This window comes from Coniophora puteana (genome assembly GCF_000271625.1).
Source record: "Coniophora puteana RWD-64-598 SS2 unplaced genomic scaffold CONPUscaffold_3, whole genome shotgun sequence".
NCBI classification, from domain to species: domain Eukaryota; kingdom Fungi; phylum Basidiomycota; class Agaricomycetes; order Boletales; family Coniophoraceae; genus Coniophora; species Coniophora puteana.
The window spans coordinates 199,112-213,865 of NW_006913055.1; the positions used below are offsets into that span (position 1 = coordinate 199,112).

At 56.4% G+C, this 14,754-nt stretch overlaps 7 protein-coding genes across 7 annotated transcripts; 4 read left to right on the forward strand and 3 right to left on the reverse strand.

Annotated features, from left to right (window-relative positions):
- Positions 1 to 439: 439 nt before the first annotated feature.
- Positions 440 to 2,070, reverse strand: CONPUDRAFT_150702 (alpha beta-hydrolase; the record flags this gene model as incomplete). Its single annotated transcript, XM_007767390.1, has 9 exons — positions 440 to 575; positions 640 to 731; positions 821 to 1,045; positions 1,129 to 1,312; positions 1,371 to 1,402; positions 1,465 to 1,592; positions 1,651 to 1,705; positions 1,776 to 1,810; positions 1,860 to 2,070. The coding sequence occupies 9 exons, from the start codon at positions 2,068 to 2,070 to the stop codon at positions 440 to 442; spliced, it is 1,098 nt and encodes a 365-aa protein (XP_007765580.1).
- Positions 2,071 to 2,732: 662 nt separating this feature from the next.
- CONPUDRAFT_99159 (uncharacterized protein) lies at positions 2,733 to 4,457 on the reverse strand (the record flags this gene model as incomplete). The annotated part of the gene is made up of 9 exons (XM_007767391.1): positions 2,733 to 2,767; positions 2,827 to 3,116; positions 3,187 to 3,428; positions 3,486 to 3,609; positions 3,675 to 3,752; positions 3,801 to 3,821; positions 3,875 to 3,954; positions 4,094 to 4,254; positions 4,371 to 4,457. The coding sequence occupies 8 exons, from the start codon at positions 4,455 to 4,457 to the stop codon at positions 2,971 to 2,973; spliced, it is 939 nt and encodes a 312-aa protein (XP_007765581.1). The 3' UTR covers positions 2,733 to 2,767; positions 2,827 to 2,970.
- A 142-nt stretch (positions 4,458 to 4,599) lies between these two features.
- Positions 4,600 to 5,794, reverse strand: CONPUDRAFT_118969 (uncharacterized protein). Its single transcript, XM_007767392.1, has 4 exons — positions 5,603 to 5,794; positions 5,405 to 5,549; positions 5,232 to 5,346; positions 4,600 to 5,183 (listed from the first exon to the last, which is right to left on the reverse strand). The coding sequence occupies exons 1-4, from the start codon at positions 5,764 to 5,766 to the stop codon at positions 4,663 to 4,665; spliced, it is 945 nt and encodes a 314-aa protein (XP_007765582.1). The 5' UTR covers positions 5,767 to 5,794; the 3' UTR covers positions 4,600 to 4,662.
- Positions 5,795 to 6,679: 885 nt separating this feature from the next.
- On the forward strand, positions 6,680 to 7,696 carry CONPUDRAFT_162985 (uncharacterized protein). Its single transcript, XM_007767393.1, has 4 exons — positions 6,680 to 6,752; positions 6,834 to 6,952; positions 7,020 to 7,310; positions 7,363 to 7,696. Exons 2-3 carry the CDS (start codon positions 6,844 to 6,846, stop codon positions 7,262 to 7,264), a joined length of 354 nt encoding a protein of 117 aa, XP_007765583.1. The 5' UTR covers positions 6,680 to 6,752; positions 6,834 to 6,843; the 3' UTR covers positions 7,265 to 7,310; positions 7,363 to 7,696.
- A 1,066-nt stretch (positions 7,697 to 8,762) lies between these two features.
- On the forward strand, positions 8,763 to 9,677 carry CONPUDRAFT_162986 (uncharacterized protein; the record flags this gene model as incomplete). The annotated part of the gene is made up of 2 exons (XM_007767394.1): positions 8,763 to 9,330; positions 9,611 to 9,677. Coding segments are annotated over exons 1-2 (579 nt in total), but the record flags the coding sequence as incomplete, so codon positions are not given.
- Positions 9,678 to 12,081: 2,404 nt separating this feature from the next.
- CONPUDRAFT_43581 (uncharacterized protein) lies at positions 12,082 to 13,158 on the forward strand (the record flags this gene model as incomplete). The annotated part of the gene is made up of 1 exon (XM_007767053.1): positions 12,082 to 13,158. A coding segment is annotated over one exon (1,077 nt), but the record flags the coding sequence as incomplete, so codon positions are not given.
- A 758-nt stretch (positions 13,159 to 13,916) lies between these two features.
- CONPUDRAFT_150706 (uncharacterized protein) lies at positions 13,917 to 14,402 on the forward strand (the record flags this gene model as incomplete). Its single annotated transcript, XM_007767395.1, has 1 exon — positions 13,917 to 14,402. The coding sequence occupies one exon, from the start codon at positions 13,917 to 13,919 to the stop codon at positions 14,400 to 14,402; it is 486 nt and encodes a 161-aa protein (XP_007765585.1).
- Positions 14,403 to 14,754: the final 352 nt, after the last annotated feature.

Consider the following 14,754-nt stretch of genomic DNA (forward strand, 5'->3'; position numbering starts at 1 on the left):
CGACAAAGTGTACCTGTCCCATAATCTGACCATCATTAATCAACTTCGACGAGTCTTCCTCCATCGACTCAATAGATCGCAATTGTGAATTATTCGTATGACTTAACGCGCCGATTTAGCTTCTCCTTACTCCGGTTTACGTGATTTCCCGAGAATTTCCTGCGTCGAAGTGTCACTGACAGCCATTGGTTGCTTGCGTGGACAACACACATACAATCTCCCTAGTACACCAAGCTAATATTGAAACCTGTTTCACTGCCCAGTATAAGCTCCCAGACCCTGCCAAAGCCTGTAACGAACGTCACTCAGCACGAGTATGCTCCTATAATCAGAGACATTTGCGTTACCCGCAGCGTGCCAGCCTACCCGCATCTGTGGTGCTCGCAGCAGTGGCTGTCTGATTAGTCTCCGTCATATTGAACACCATTTCTGTGTATCCTTATACCCACGTGTTCCACTGGGGTGTGATATCGCTCGAGTCAAGGTGGTTGTTTGGGTCGAGCGAGATGGCGGTGCTTATGAAAGACTGGGAAAATGAGGCGATGAGAGAGGGGTTGTCAATTGGTGGACCGACGCTACATAATCGTATAGGTACGTGAATTTCACATATGTGACCAAAGCGAACGGAATGAGACTTACGACGTGAAGTAGTAGGGGACGTCGCCGCCGTGGTACCCAGGAGGGATCGCAAAGAGGCCCTTCCAAGCGCGTTTCCCTGCCTTGTTGAAGGCCTCGAGGAAATAGTACGTCGCGCAGTACAATATTGCGGGGTTATTTTGTTTAAGGCATGCACGATTTTCGTTAGGTTATGGAGACAGACCCACATTCGCCCATGTATACCTATTGCCTGAGTGACGTTGCGACTCTCAGGTACAACTTCTCCAGGTGCAATCGTGTAATTAGCATACGCCTCTGCGATCTTTTGTACGTCACCCATAGGAAGAAGAGGGAACAGGTTGTGGATGTAGTCGGCGGCTGGGTACAATGCACTGGTGTTGACAAAGAGAGCGCCTTCATCAGAGTTTGTTACAGCCAACAATATTTCCTGGCGACAATAATCAAGGAAAGTTGGTTAAGCGTGACATACGGTGGTCATAATCATGTGTGAGCAAAGTAACGAAAACGTACTCCGTTGACATTCCCTCTAACTAGGGTACTAATTGGAGGCTCAACGATGAGCTTTCCATCAACCATCGGAACTGTCGTGAATACACCATATAGAGCGTTTGTGTTGGTATAGTTGTTCATCTGTTCAAGTAAGTCTGCTGAGACGTTGCGAAGGCACGCGAAGGGTGTCGCGGAGGTGTTGCACCTATCTTTACACGTCAGGATAGTGAAAGAAACAGCGAGAACTCTAGTCGTGTTCTCACCCCGTTCCGTTAACCACGGTCTGGTAGATAGTCTGTTTCAAACGTGAATAAATCCAATCGACAAAGACTCGAGTGTAAAGCAGCTTTGGCATACCTCGGGTATCGTATCGTTGTAGTAGTATTGGGATGGTAAGAACGTCGAACTGGTCATGGCAGCCCGAAATAGAGGCGGCTGTGTATTGCCGCCATTGGCGATGACGTGCTGGAGAACGGATCCAGCTCCTGTCCGAGCGAGTGGTGAGATTTCTGGGCCCGAGGCGAAGGATCATACAGAGTTTACCAGCAGATGCACCCCAGATCGTGACCTTGGAAGGGTCGCCTCCGAACTTACTGATCTGTGGAAATGTACCAATATAATGCTAATCCAGGTATAGCATGGGCCCACTTACGTGGTTCTACGCCCACTTGAACGCAAACGCTTGATCCATTGACGTTTAGAGCTGTGTGTTAATCAGGCTGGAAGGCTTCAGAGTAAGAGGCGTTGCTCACGTAGACCAGCGTTGAGGGCACCCCCTCCCTCAACGACTTCGTTTCCCGACAAAAAGCCGAAGATACCGAGTCGATACTGGATGACTACCACCACAATGTCGTTGTTTGCATCGGCCACCAGATTCTCGTCATGCTCATTGTAGCCTGACCCGGCGACGTAGCTGGGTAACATATACTTGATATCAACGAGCAGAAAAGAGACGGAAGGCATTTGTGACTGACCCGCCTCCATGGATCCATATGATGACCGGTAGATTAGTGGAAGATGCGGTGGACACGTCAACGGGCGCGTAAACACTGGTTTACGCATTAGACTGAATGATGTCCCCGGTTTTACGAATCATCGCGGAGAGGCGCACTTTAAGAATAAGCGATTCTCGGAAAACATTTAGCTAGATCGCTTCTTCAGCACTGACGTCGGCTCTTGAATACTTACATACGGAGACGTTGATAGTTCGCCGTTGCTCGCCTGTAAGCATGAGTTCGGTTCGTTGTATGCCGCTAACGGTGGCTGGAGGCTGGGGTGCTAAAAAGCAGGGATGATCCATAACGTGCCAATCTGATAGACGCGATTTGGAGTAACGTTCCTAAACCAGAGTCCTGGAAAACACGCGAACGACTGACAACGTCGTCGAATACACGAAGGTCAGGTGTATTTTGCGAGAACCGGTCATTTGATCAAATTCTCCGAAAGAACGAGAACCACATCAGAGAACGTGCTCGAGTCCCGGGTGACGGAATGTCTGAGAACGAGCATGTAATAGACTGACAGTGATGGTTCATAGGGGCCGCAAGGCTGGCTGTCATGTCTTCTTCACCTTGGATGTCACGATATGGACACACCCTTGGGAGGGTTCGATTGCGATGCAGGTGCGTAAGGTTATCGCATAATCGTATAACATCCAAAACTTAGCTGGGTGATGAGCGCAGCAGCCAGCCTGATATTGAGGCATCGGGTTGAACTTACGTGACAAAACCCAAACTATCCCCACGTTTTGGACGAATCGATGGTGCATTCCCTCGAAGTCATCGGACAGCCTAGTATCATTTTGACGACGTCTATTACCACTGTGATAGTCGTCGACAATCTGAGTATCCAACAAATAGGGGGCTATGGGATGCTGTATGCGAGCCACAGGTCCTTGTCTTGGTCGTCGACGCCCACCCAGTCCTTCACGAGCTCCGCAACGGTCGTCTTGACAGCCCAGCCGGCAAGTATTACAAGCGTCGTGAACACGGGATGGCAATCTAATACCACTATCGCAGCAAGTATTAGTTCATGGCACAACGAGCATACGAGAAGGAACACCGTCTGATGAGTACCCACCTTTGAGCCCGAAACCGGCAGCCATTCCACCCCACACATTTCGGACTACCCACTCTCGGTCGAGCTTATCCTCGTCGAACATTTCGTACAAGCACCGAAGTGGATCTGTCTGGCATAGATCCTGGAGCCGTGCGGCTCCCTCGGATGTAACGTGGCCCGACGGTGGGTAAAGCGTGAGGAGAAAGAGAAGGAAGAGCTTCGTGATAGAGGAGTAGAAAATTGTGAGAGGTATAAGCGAAAACCTGCAGATGGGTATAAACACGTCAGCGAAGAAGAGAGTAGCAGCTGAGGAAACATACCGGAACTGCTGACGGACGCCAGAAACTGGCCCTTTCGAACGGAACATGCGTGTACGGGCGAATTCGAGGAACCGCAGAACACAGAGGGACGCGAAGACAGTACCGCAGTGAAACGTCAATGTCTCTGAAATGATATGATACGGCAACGTCAAACGGAGAGATCTATGTACTCCAGAGCGCGAGACGCACCGATCAGGCATCCGAGGAACACCTTCAGGAAGAGCATGCTATCCTGCGATACGCGCGATTCGAAGCCATGATTCTCCACTAAAGTCTAGTAAGATAGAGTACACTAGGCCATCAGCTGGTACGTACAGAGATGCGACCAACGAATGTCTGGGTGTATGCGTGAATACTTATGGCAGGTCTATGGGGAGTCTCAAACATACATGCATCGACAACTATGAGGCCCATGCCTAGCCGCATTATAAGCCACCAGCGCTCCTGCAGTGAAATCTCATGAACCACACTGGCGTTATAGAGAACAACGGTGACGAACCTGGTCCCTCGTTCTAGCCTTCCTCGCCTTTGCATCCCTCGATGATTCCCTCGGTATGCCCCCTTTCCTGCGACCATCCCTGCTCTCACCTCGACCTCGTGATGGAGACGGTGCCCTGCTCCTTGGTATTCCGGTGATGACCCTCCGTGGTTCGGCGCCGCGGTTGAACAACAGGTGGCGGTATACCTCGCGCTTCAGCAGGACTACATCGATGAACTTGGTCAATGCTCCGCGTTTGATGTAGGGGTCCGCGAGCTGGCGGCAACTGGTCTGTTCCCCATTCGGTGGGTACCGTTTGCGAGGTCAAAATGGGGGGAATGAGAGACATGGTCATGGTGCTGGCTTAGGGAATGTCAGCAGCGTGCGAGAGCTTGGCGTCGACTTACGCATTGTTCTAGGCGGAGGTTATCTGCAGACTCGTACTCGGTGTAGACATGTGGCATTGGATGGGCACACAGAATGCATACTGGCATTGTAAACGAAATAAACGAGATGTTGAGGCCGAGGTCCAGCAGAGGTCAAAAGGCGGAGTCAAGGCACAGCCACACCGCTGCTGAACGCGCGACGTCAGCGTTCCACAGTACTGTAAGTCGTTCTCGCGTTTGTGAGATGTTGGAGAAATAAGTGGTCATATGCTATCATACTTATATATCTAGATCTACGTGGCAGTCTATGGTCTCATGCGGAACTTTCGTCTCTGTACGATGCCTTCCATACATCCGCAACCGCATTCCAGTAACGCGCCCGGTCCTTCGGCATGTGCGCGACGTGACCGCTCTCCACGTATAGCTCTTCCTTTACGTCCATGCCTTTGTTCCGTAACCTCTGAACGTGGTCTCTGACCTCCTCCCACATCACCATACCATCCGCCTTCGAGTAGACATATAAACGCGGGGTATCCTTGTTCACCCAAGGCAGGAAACTCGGGTCCTCGATCTTGCTCCGCAGACGTTCGATGATATTGGGTATGCCGAAGAGAAAGCGGATAATCCCACCAAGGAAGTGCATGACGCTCAAGAACGCATATAAGAACAAACGTGCCGGGAGGCTGGGAACACCAACGGCAAAGGCGCGGAGCGTGGTGCGGAGGTTGCCTACGCCTGGCATGGAGTCGTGCACAAGTGCACTTCTAGCGCTCACCGAACCAGGTGATCTGCGACGGATGAGATCTGCGAGCATTGTTGACTGCAACCCGCCGCCTGAAGGTATCTCAACACGGTGAAACGCGGCATGGGGGTTGAACATACCATTAGAGAACATGTGCGTCAGTATCTTTACTTGGGATGACCTCGTCGATGTCCGGGTATCTGGAATACAGCCAACAGCTCCGAGGGTATCCATGATAGGCTGAAGCGCCTTGTCCTAATAGGAGTAGAGTGAGCTCTAAATTCGGGCGAAGGCTAAGTCGAGAGCATCGTACCTGCGTGCTCTTGCGCGAGAAGAAGTTGCGTGGCTCGCTCAGCACGACCACCTGAGCCGCCTGGGGGTAGAGTTCCGCATATCCCTTGGCGTAGTGAGATAGATGGCGAAAGGTGCCACCCATCCATCCAAACATGATGATGACACTGGCAAGGAAATGACTTTAAAGCGAGCCCGAGCCAAATTAAGGTGAACGTACTCGGGAGGTGCGTCTATGCTATCTCGGGCGTCACGATTCGACCGAACCATCCCATCCTTGTGAGCAGCGCTCAAGAAGGCACCTTTCCCTATTGACACGAAGCCGGCTTCCTTGACCTGTTCAGCGAGGGATAGCCGCGTCTTTTGGGCAGGTGGTGTATCCATGTTGAAGTAAATGCGCTGCCACAATTGCGGTACGTTGATGTAGGTTGTGTCTGAGTTCAAGGTGGGATGCGGTTACGTCGCTGTAGTCTTTGAAGCTCGTGGGATGGCATTGTGCAAACTGTTGGGGATCTGTGAACATTGACGCTAGGACAACGATGGGGACGTCGACGACTAACCGAAATTAGCATCCGGGGCGGATGTGCTGAACCCGGAGGGAATCACGAGGCGCGTATTTTACGAGGACAAACAAGCGCTCGTGTCTCCGTCACTTTTGCTGCACGTGTGTCTACCTCCCTATAAGCCTACATCGCCAGCCGTCGAGCCGTCAACCCGTCAACTACTTTGCAAAACTAAGACCCTAAAAATTTGCTTCGCCTTTCACAGTCGATCTTCCAGGCTCCATGCATAACCTTTACATCACGCGCTATAGACCGGTCTCGATGCGCACACGAAGAGCGTTCCTAGGTGCTTAGGAACGCGTGAATGAAACACACCTACTATTGTTCTGCGGAGGTGCTGGAGCGAGAAGCCTAGTGAAGACTTCAGAATATATTGAGGTATGCAATGAAGTGCTTGTCCCAATCCATGCTTCGACTTCGTCTCTCAATCAGCTCATCTCGGTCGGTTCTTGAAGATGCTTTCATTAAAGCACCGTCTTGGATGAGCTCGAAATGGGGACGTTCTGCCCCGTTGTCCCGCTGGATGAAGTGCTACATATGGGTAATTTGGCGAGCTGCTCGCGCCCCAAGACGCTGGTCAGAATACTCGTGCGAATGCACTTCATGATCACCACTCCCCGGCCGGCAACTCAAGTGCCTGTGCCTAGGCGTTGCATCTCGCACGTCCACACCTGTCTCGGCACGTGGCACCTCAGTCCTTTTGTCTCTTTTCCACATCCAATACCTCATCGGGAGCATCCTTCCACCGCAGGGATCAACATCGCTATAGTCACTTGCTTGCTTATTGTTGAGTGTGAGGGGAAGCAGGTACGCACACCCAGGGCTCCGTGCCTACCTAAGCTGGGTGCGTTTCTTCCGCACGTCACGCTGTGCTTAGACAATTACGAGGCGTCCGGCAATGGCGAACAATCTTTCCCCTGGGTTTTTGCTCCCTCCGATTCGCTTTGCATTCCAGCGGCGTCCCGCGCAGGCATCCCCAATCGCGATTCTGCTTGAGAAGACGCTAAGTTGAGGCGCCGCGAGGGCGGACAGACGACGTATAAAAGGCCTGTATTGACCGCCTTTCCTCCCCAGCCCTTCGCCCCTCGATCACCAGTACCGTCTCACCAGACGCTCTCGCAAGAGTTGGTCTACCCAGAGTCCATCAGAGCCTTTTCGTCCTTCCTAGCTCTACAAGCTCTACCCACCAAACAATGGACTCGTTCACCACCATCCCTTCCACTCCCGCCGTCGAAGACTCCACCATCGGTGCCTCTGTCCCCGTTGACGAGGAAGCGAGTGGAAACAACGGCGGTTTCTGCTACTGCGTCATCGCATGATGTTGCCATTCTACACCATCTTAGTTGACATTGCCATCTCCTCTTCGTAAGTCCTTGGATCCTTGCTGGCATTCGTCGTGACTTACAGTTCTCTGCAGGTTCTTCCACGACTGGCGTGGACTCGGCCGAGCCGTCGCTGTCCGTCATGATTCCTGATTTGTCATGACCTTATCATTCGGGTTTATGTCTCGTTCTCTTTGGACTCTGACATGTCTTCTGTGTACTTTTTTGCTCTTCGGTTTCGTTGATTAGTCTCATATTCCGCTCTGTTGAGCCTAAGTTATCCGCTTTCGATATACGCCTACCCTCCTTGTTTGTTTGTTTTCTTTTCTATCCATGTAGTCATTGTCCCTCACCCGCATATGTACTGAATATGACGTGCACGCACTAGTAGATCTAGATTCATCTCATTGGCGTTGTGACGCAACAACTTCTCGCCATGATAACGCTTTGCAAAGAACTTGTTCGTTCCGCGTTCCTGATCCTTGTTGAAATGCCTATCGAAAACGACGATATTGTCAGGATGTATTGGTACAGGCGTCACTATCCACACTTGTCGGTGTCAAAAGAAAAGACGCCTCTTGTCGTGGTTGTTCTCCATGTGGCTATGATAGAGAGCGTTCTTTGACGCTTACCACTAGGTACAACGGTTCAACGTCGTCTATATCTTTCACTATATGATCACGGTGGAAAGCTGCTGTTACGCTCAGTTCGGGCTCACACTTCACCTCGCTCATCGAGGCTTTAACAGCCCTCCTGGTGATTCATACGCTGACTTGCAAGGAAGACTCGGGATGTTGAAGACGAGGGGCTTTGATTCTTGTCAGAAGCGCGATTTCCAATCCCCAATTTCAGTTACCGTGCATTATTGTTGGATCAGGCAGAGTCGAGATCTTCTGCTCTGATACTTACCCTTGTCCGAAGATGTGAGTCTAGTTTAGCGAGGCACGTGGCGGATAGAGGGTAGTCTACGCGCGAGGCGTGACGGCGTGACGCTTCACCCCCTTCCTTTCTCCCTCTCGCGTCGGCGCTCTGTGAGGCCCACCTGCAGCACCTGCCTGCTCACCAGCGCCGCCGCCCTCCACTCGTTTTCTTTCGTTATATTTTTTCCAATCCGCTCCCTATCATCCTCTCCTTTTCCCTCTCACCGAGCCCGCATGGCATCCCCCCGCATCACTGAGGATCCCACCAGGGAGTCCAGGCCGGATTTCACCACCCCCGACTTCACGCTCGACCGCGAAGCGCTCTTCGAAGCAGACCAGAACGTCGACCACCCAGCAGCCGCCAAAGCGCTGGAGCGCCGCTGGGCAGTAGAACACACCCGGCGAGTCGCCGCCTGGGGCCGGCAACTCGACGCTGACCGGCTCGCCGACGCCCAAGCTGAAGTCGACCGCGCCGCAGCCGTAGACCTTGCGGCCCTCCAGCGCGAGACGCAGATGGCTGAGGCTCTCGCGGAGGACCGCAGAAAACACAAAAACAAGCACCTACCGATTCCCAACCGCAGGAAACCCACCACGCCGCTGATCATCCCCCACCCTTTCGCAACCAGGGGCATGGAGGACGGCGACGACCGCGACATGTGGTGGTGGACCATCGAGGGCCTACGTTTTGCAAAGCGCGCCTCCGCACTCCCCGACGCTGACGCCCTAGTTCAGGTGACTAACGCAGAGACAGGCGTGGTCTCGTTCAAACCCGCCGCCGCCATGCGCGACCCCAAAGCACCCGTCGTGCCGGATAGCCAGCTGTCTTTCGAGGACCTCTCCTTTGCTTCCACGCACATGATCACGGCCATGCGTAACCACCACTGGGAAAAAGAGCGAGTTGACCAGCTCTACGAGTTCTGGCGCGTCCTCCTCGGCCACCCCTGGTGGTACAGTCTGGACGGCTCCCAGCTATACCGCAACGCCCTCCTCGCTTACCAGGAGGACAGCCGCAAGGACTGGCACTTCGCCCTCCGGGCCAAGTCCGGCTACAGGCTCGAGTTCAGCGAGGACGATCTCAAACTGGCGCGCGAATCCCTGTTCTTCAGGGTGAAGAACAGCTACGGAGGGGAATACACGAACTCGGTGAGCACCTTTTTCCCGCCGCCCGTCCCAGTCAGCTCACGTCCCTTTGTGCTCTCGCACCCTTCTCGCCCCACCTCCCTCCCACCTCCCCCCCCTTCTCTCCTCCTCCCCCATGCCTCGCCACGCCTCGCCCCTCGCCTCTCGGCCCGTGTCATGCACACGCCGCCACACCCCTGCACACCCCGTGCCGCCACTCGCCGCATGCCCCCGTACCGCCGCGTACCCTGCACCACGCATCCCTCGCCGCATGCACCTCCGCCGCCTCTTTTGCCACGCCCAGACCACAGCCCCTTACGGCCGCGCAAACCGGGAGGAAAAACGCCGCGCAACCTCACCCGACCCATCCGGTTCGTCCGAGCGACCCCGCAAGCGCAACAAGACTTTTCCAGGCCCCACCAGCACCTCCGACACCCCCAAGGCGATCTGCTCGGTCTGCCTGGGACGCAACACCCACGAGGTCCTGGCGTGCCGCGCCGAGCGCACTTGGGACAGAAAGCACGACACGGTCGCCACCAGGGGCCCCAAAGGCTACCTCCAATTGCGCTCCGGCCGCGCGGTGTGCGCCTCCTGGCAACGCCCCGAGGGCTGCGGAGAGAAAGACCACCCAGCCCGCCACGTATGCTCCGGCTGCCTCAGCACCGGGCACGGTGCTCACCGCTGCGATCGCGCACAGAACCCGCTTCCCCCTAACACCCTACCCCGCTGATGTGTGGGAACGGGAGCTCCGCGCTGCCGGCGCCTTCGAGCAATACGCCCACGTTGTACATGGCCTGCGATTCGGTTTTACCTTAGACTTCCCAACTATACCTTTCACGCAATGCCCCACTAATGACAAGTCCGTTGACACATACAAAGATGCTTTCCGCGAGATTGTGCATAATGAGATCACAAAGGGCCGATACATTGGGCCCGCCCCGCTCGATACCATAGAGCTCCTAATTGGACCTTTCCAGTCCTCCCCTCTCTCTCTCGTCCCGAAACCCCACAAAATCAACAAGTTCAGGCTGGTACAAAATTTCTCTTTCCCTCTCCACCCTTCCCTTGCTACCCCTCTCCCCTCCGTAAACTCCTTCACGGACGCCGACAATTTCCCCACCACCTGGGGAACTTTCAAGGTTATATACCTGCTCTGCTCCAGGCTTCCCCCCGGCTCTGAGCTTGCCACACGAGATATCTCAGAAGCATACCGAACCGTCCCGTTGCACCCGTCCCAATGGCCAGCGGCGGTAGTCCGAATATCCGACACCCTCGGGTGCATTGATTCGTGCACCGCTTTCGGCGCCCGCCCTTCTGGCGGCATTTTCGGCGCCGTCGCCGATGCTCTCCTGGAAATCATGCGCCACCGGGGTATCGGCCCCCTCGACAAGTGGGTGGACGACAAGTTCCTGGCACGGGTCCTCCGAGAACACCTCGACGAGTACAACGCCTCCCGCGCGCGCTGGCACCAGCAGATTGCACCCCTAGGCAAACAACAAACCGGCAGCCGCACGTGGTACTGCCGACCAGCCGAGTCCCCGTTCCTCGCGGACGAGGAATTCAACGAGGACTGCTACCATCCCATCCGGGATCTGTCACAGTCCTCTCCCAGGTCAGACCACGACCGACGCTTCTCATATTGCATAGCGGACGTCAACTACGCCACCGGCCCTTTGGGCCCGCCGTGGGCGACAGATAAGGACCAGCCCTTCGCGCCGGCTGTCGTCTTCACAGGTTTTGTATGGGACATGCAGAACCAGACCGTCTCGCTCGCACCTGACAAGGTGGCAAGGTACACAGGCGTCATCAACGAGTGGCGACAGCGCCGCCGCCACAACCTCAAAGATATTCAGCGCCTCTACGGCAAACTGCTCCACGCAGCAACCGTTTTCAGAGAAGGCCGAGCCCATCTCCTCGGCCTCGAGGCAATGCTGGGCGTGTGCGAGAACACCCCTCACAAGGGCATCCGGCCCGACAAACACGTGCAGCCGGACCTGGAGTGGTGGGAGCGTCGTTTCGCATCCAACCACGTCTTTTCCCCCATCATCGCCCCCTCCGCCCCCGTCGTTCTGCAGGCCTACTCAGACGCGAGCTCAGGCGTCGGCATCGGAATCACAATCGGCCAACGCTGGCAAGCGTGGACCCTGCTCCCCGGGTGGCGCACTCTCGATGGCGAAAAGGATATCGGATGGGCAGAAGCGGTGGGATTCGAGCTACTCGTCCTCGCCGTCTCTCGCTTGTTCCATGCTGACACAGACTTGGTCGTTTTCGGAGACAACACCGGCGTTGTCGAGGGCTGGCGTCGCGGCCGCAGCCGCAACCGCGCCGTCAACACAGTTTTCTGCCGCATCCACAAGCACCTCCGGTCCCTCCCCCAACACCTTCGTTTCATATCGTCCTATGTCCCCAGCGAGAACAACCCAGCCGACGCTCCCTCCCGTGGACACTACGGTCCCCCCCACCTCGCGATCGACCATGTGGGCACCCCACCCGGCCTCGTCCAACTCATCACCCTCGCAAACCCCACCGCTCGCCACGCTCCAGCTGGACCAATCCTACCGAAGCCAGGCCACGCAACGCGCCTCCGCGACCGTGCCCACGCTGGCGCAGAGACCCAGCGCCTCCAGCAGCGCGAGGACGAACTCATCGACGAGGCCGTCCGCTCCGATACCTGAACCCGGTGACCCTTTCCGCAGATTCAACGCGCCCCTCCCCCAGCGCCCAGCACCCATCCTCAACTCAACGTCCCTCTCTGCAGATGCTCAAGCCCTCCTTCCTTCGACCTTCCGCCCCCCATGCCAAGCCAAGGATCGCATCACCACATGGAAGCCCTCCAACCCGTCCCCCCGCCTCACCGATTCCCTCGACAACGATCTCGACACCTCTGAGGAGGCGCTCGAGCGCATCCTCACCGTTTACGCCGGCTCCTGGCGGGAGTCAACCAAAAGCGTCTACGGCTCGGGGCTACTCATCTTCCATCTGTTCTGTGACCAGAAACGCATCTCGGAAGGGCAACGCTGCCCCGCCTCAGCAACTCTCCTGTCCGAGTTCATCACCGCATGCGCGGGATCGTACTCGGGCTCCAGCCTCAACAACTACGTGGCTGGCGTCGCGGCGTGGCACCGCCTGAATGGCTTCCCCTGGCTTCTCCCTGCCGACCAGCAGTCAGCGGTCCTCGAGGGAGCCCGCCGTTTCGCCCCCAAGAAGTCGACACGACCAAAACGCGCCCCGTTCACGGTCAACGATATCCAACGCATCCGCAGCGCGCTCAACCTCTCACTCTCCCTCGACGCCGCAGTGTACGCGTGCTTAACGGTGGCGTTCTACTGCGTTGCCCGCCTCGGCGAGTTCACCGTCCCCTCCTCAGACGCGTTCAAGAACAGCCCAGACGACTTCATCACGCGCGCCGGCTTTGCCGAGATCACAGACCGGAACGGCCTCAAAGCCACGCGTTTCAGTCTCCCGCGCACCAAGACTTCTGCCACCGTGGGCGAAGACGTGCAGTGCGCGGCCCAGTCCGACGTCACCGACCCCATCGCCGCCCTCCACAATCACCTCCAGGTCAGCCCGGCCCCCCCAGGCGCCCACCTTTTCGCCTGGCACCACCCCACGCGCGGCCTCATCGCGCTCTCCAAATGGGAATTCATGCGCAGGCTCCGGACAGCCGCACGCACGCTCCAGCTCCAGCTCGGCCAAGGGCACGGCATCCGCATCGGGGGAACCCTGGAGTACCTCCTCCGTGGTGTCCCGTTCGAAGTGGTTAAGACCATGGGCCGGTGGGCGGGGGATTCGTTCACGGGCTACCTGCGGAAGCACGCGATGATCCTCGCCCCATACCTCCAAGACACCCCAGTGCTAGAGTCGTTCACGACCTACACCATGCCCCCTGTTCGCAACTAGGTTCGTCACCTCCTAATACTGCGGGTTTAGCGCTTCGCCTGCTTGCGTCGCTGACTCCTTTTTCCTGGGAAAGCAGCTCTTCTCGCCGCAGTTTTTAGGTTCCTCGTTTCGGGCCAGAGGCCCTCAGGGTTTCACCCACTCCTATCTCTCGCTTCCTATGTATACATTCTCGCATGTAGTAGCCTACCTCTGCCTCATCTATTGTCCAGATCTACCTCGGTCCTTTCCTTCTCTTCCACGCGTCGCGACCGGCTCGGCAAGTAGCGTAGATGTGAGTCTAGTTTAGCGAGGCACGTGGCGGATAGAGGGTAGTCTACGCGCGAGGCGTGACGGCGTGACGCTTCACCCCCTTCCTTTCTCCCTCTCGCGTCGGCGCTCTGTGAGGCCCACCTGCAGCACCTGCCTGCTCACCAGCGCCGCCGCCCTCCACTCGTTTTCTTTCCCCGCCCACCACACCCTCTCCGGAGCCCGGCAGTGGCTAAGACAATTCTCGGCCAATCCCTGCCCTACACCCCCCCCCGTGCAGAGTTTTTTCTTTACCCCGGCGGTACGCATCCCAGGAGCTTCTAGCCGGTCGCCACCATGGGCCCTTACGTCCCCAGTGGAAAGTTTTCTCCGCCCTGCACCCGGCGGACCACCTTCCTTTACGTACCCTCCGCAACGCGGACAGGCATTTAAGTCCCTGCCCTCCTGCACCCCACCCCATCACCATGTCTCGCCCTTCCCACCCACGCCGCAGTACCCTCAACAGTGATCTCGAGTCGGTGGGCATCGCCACCATCTACGTAGACAAGGCCAACCCTCCCGAGGATGCATCTGCCTCTCCGCCCCGACCAGCTTTCCGCCTCCGATGGATTGCCAACCCTCGCGGGCGGGCACTCGCCATTGGGGACAAAGTCGCAGCCTACTTTGCCCGAGACCCAAGTGACCCCGAGAGCGAGATCACCCTCGCTTTCCGGGGAGAAGTCTCAGCTAGCCACACTATAGCAGCTGCGCATGAACCCACCCACCTGCTCATAGGCCCCAGGCCCCTCTTTTTGTTCAGTGAACGCTATGCCGAATCCCATCCACTTTTCGAGGCCCCAGTCACCCTTTATGTTCCCAGCGAACCCTCCCCCCCTCTGCCCAGGGCTGCTAGCCCCCCTTTGTGGTCCCTCCTATCCCGTCTGGGCCGACTCCTTTGCGGATCCGAATAGAAACCACTGGGCACGCCCTCAAACCCGGACCTTGATCCGTTTTTTCCGGGCCCTGCGCCCACGCTCACGCAGATACCCAGAACAGTCACTCCTTTACAAGTGCCAGCCCCGCTGTGATCCCGGCCGATCAGCAGCCCCGCCCACACGGCACTCCCCTCCTTTGGTATGCCCCTTTTTTCTCCCTTTTCTCAATCCAGTCTTAGCCACTGCCTGACGCTTGGCTCCTAGCAACGCGTCGAGACGTGCTCCGTTCGGTTTTCCCAACCCGCCCGAGCAGCTCTTCTCGCCGCAGTTTTTAGGTTCCTCGTTTCGGGCCAGAGGCCCTCAGGGTTTCACCCACTCCTATCTCTCG

Excerpts from the sequence above, each read along its gene's own strand:
- CONPUDRAFT_118969 (XM_007767392.1), bottom strand. The coding sequence starts at position 5,766 with ATGGATACACCACCTGCCCAAAAGACGCGGCTATCCCTCGCTGAACAG. Across the intron at positions 5,347-5,404 it reads TCTCGCGCAAGAGCACGCAG|GACAAGGCGCTTCAGCCTAT; the intron begins GTACGATGCTCT and ends TACTCCTATTAG. Across the intron at positions 5,184-5,231 it reads GACGCACATGTTCTCTAATG|GCGGCGGGTTGCAGTCAACA; the intron begins GTATGTTCAACC and ends AGATACCTTCAG.
- CONPUDRAFT_162985 (XM_007767393.1), top strand. The coding sequence starts at position 6,844 with ATGGCGAACAATCTTTCCCCTGGGTTTTTGCTCCCTCCGATTCGCTTT. Across the intron at positions 6,953-7,019 it reads TCTGCTTGAGAAGACGCTAA|CCCTTCGCCCCTCGATCACC; the intron begins GTTGAGGCGCCG and ends TTTCCTCCCCAG.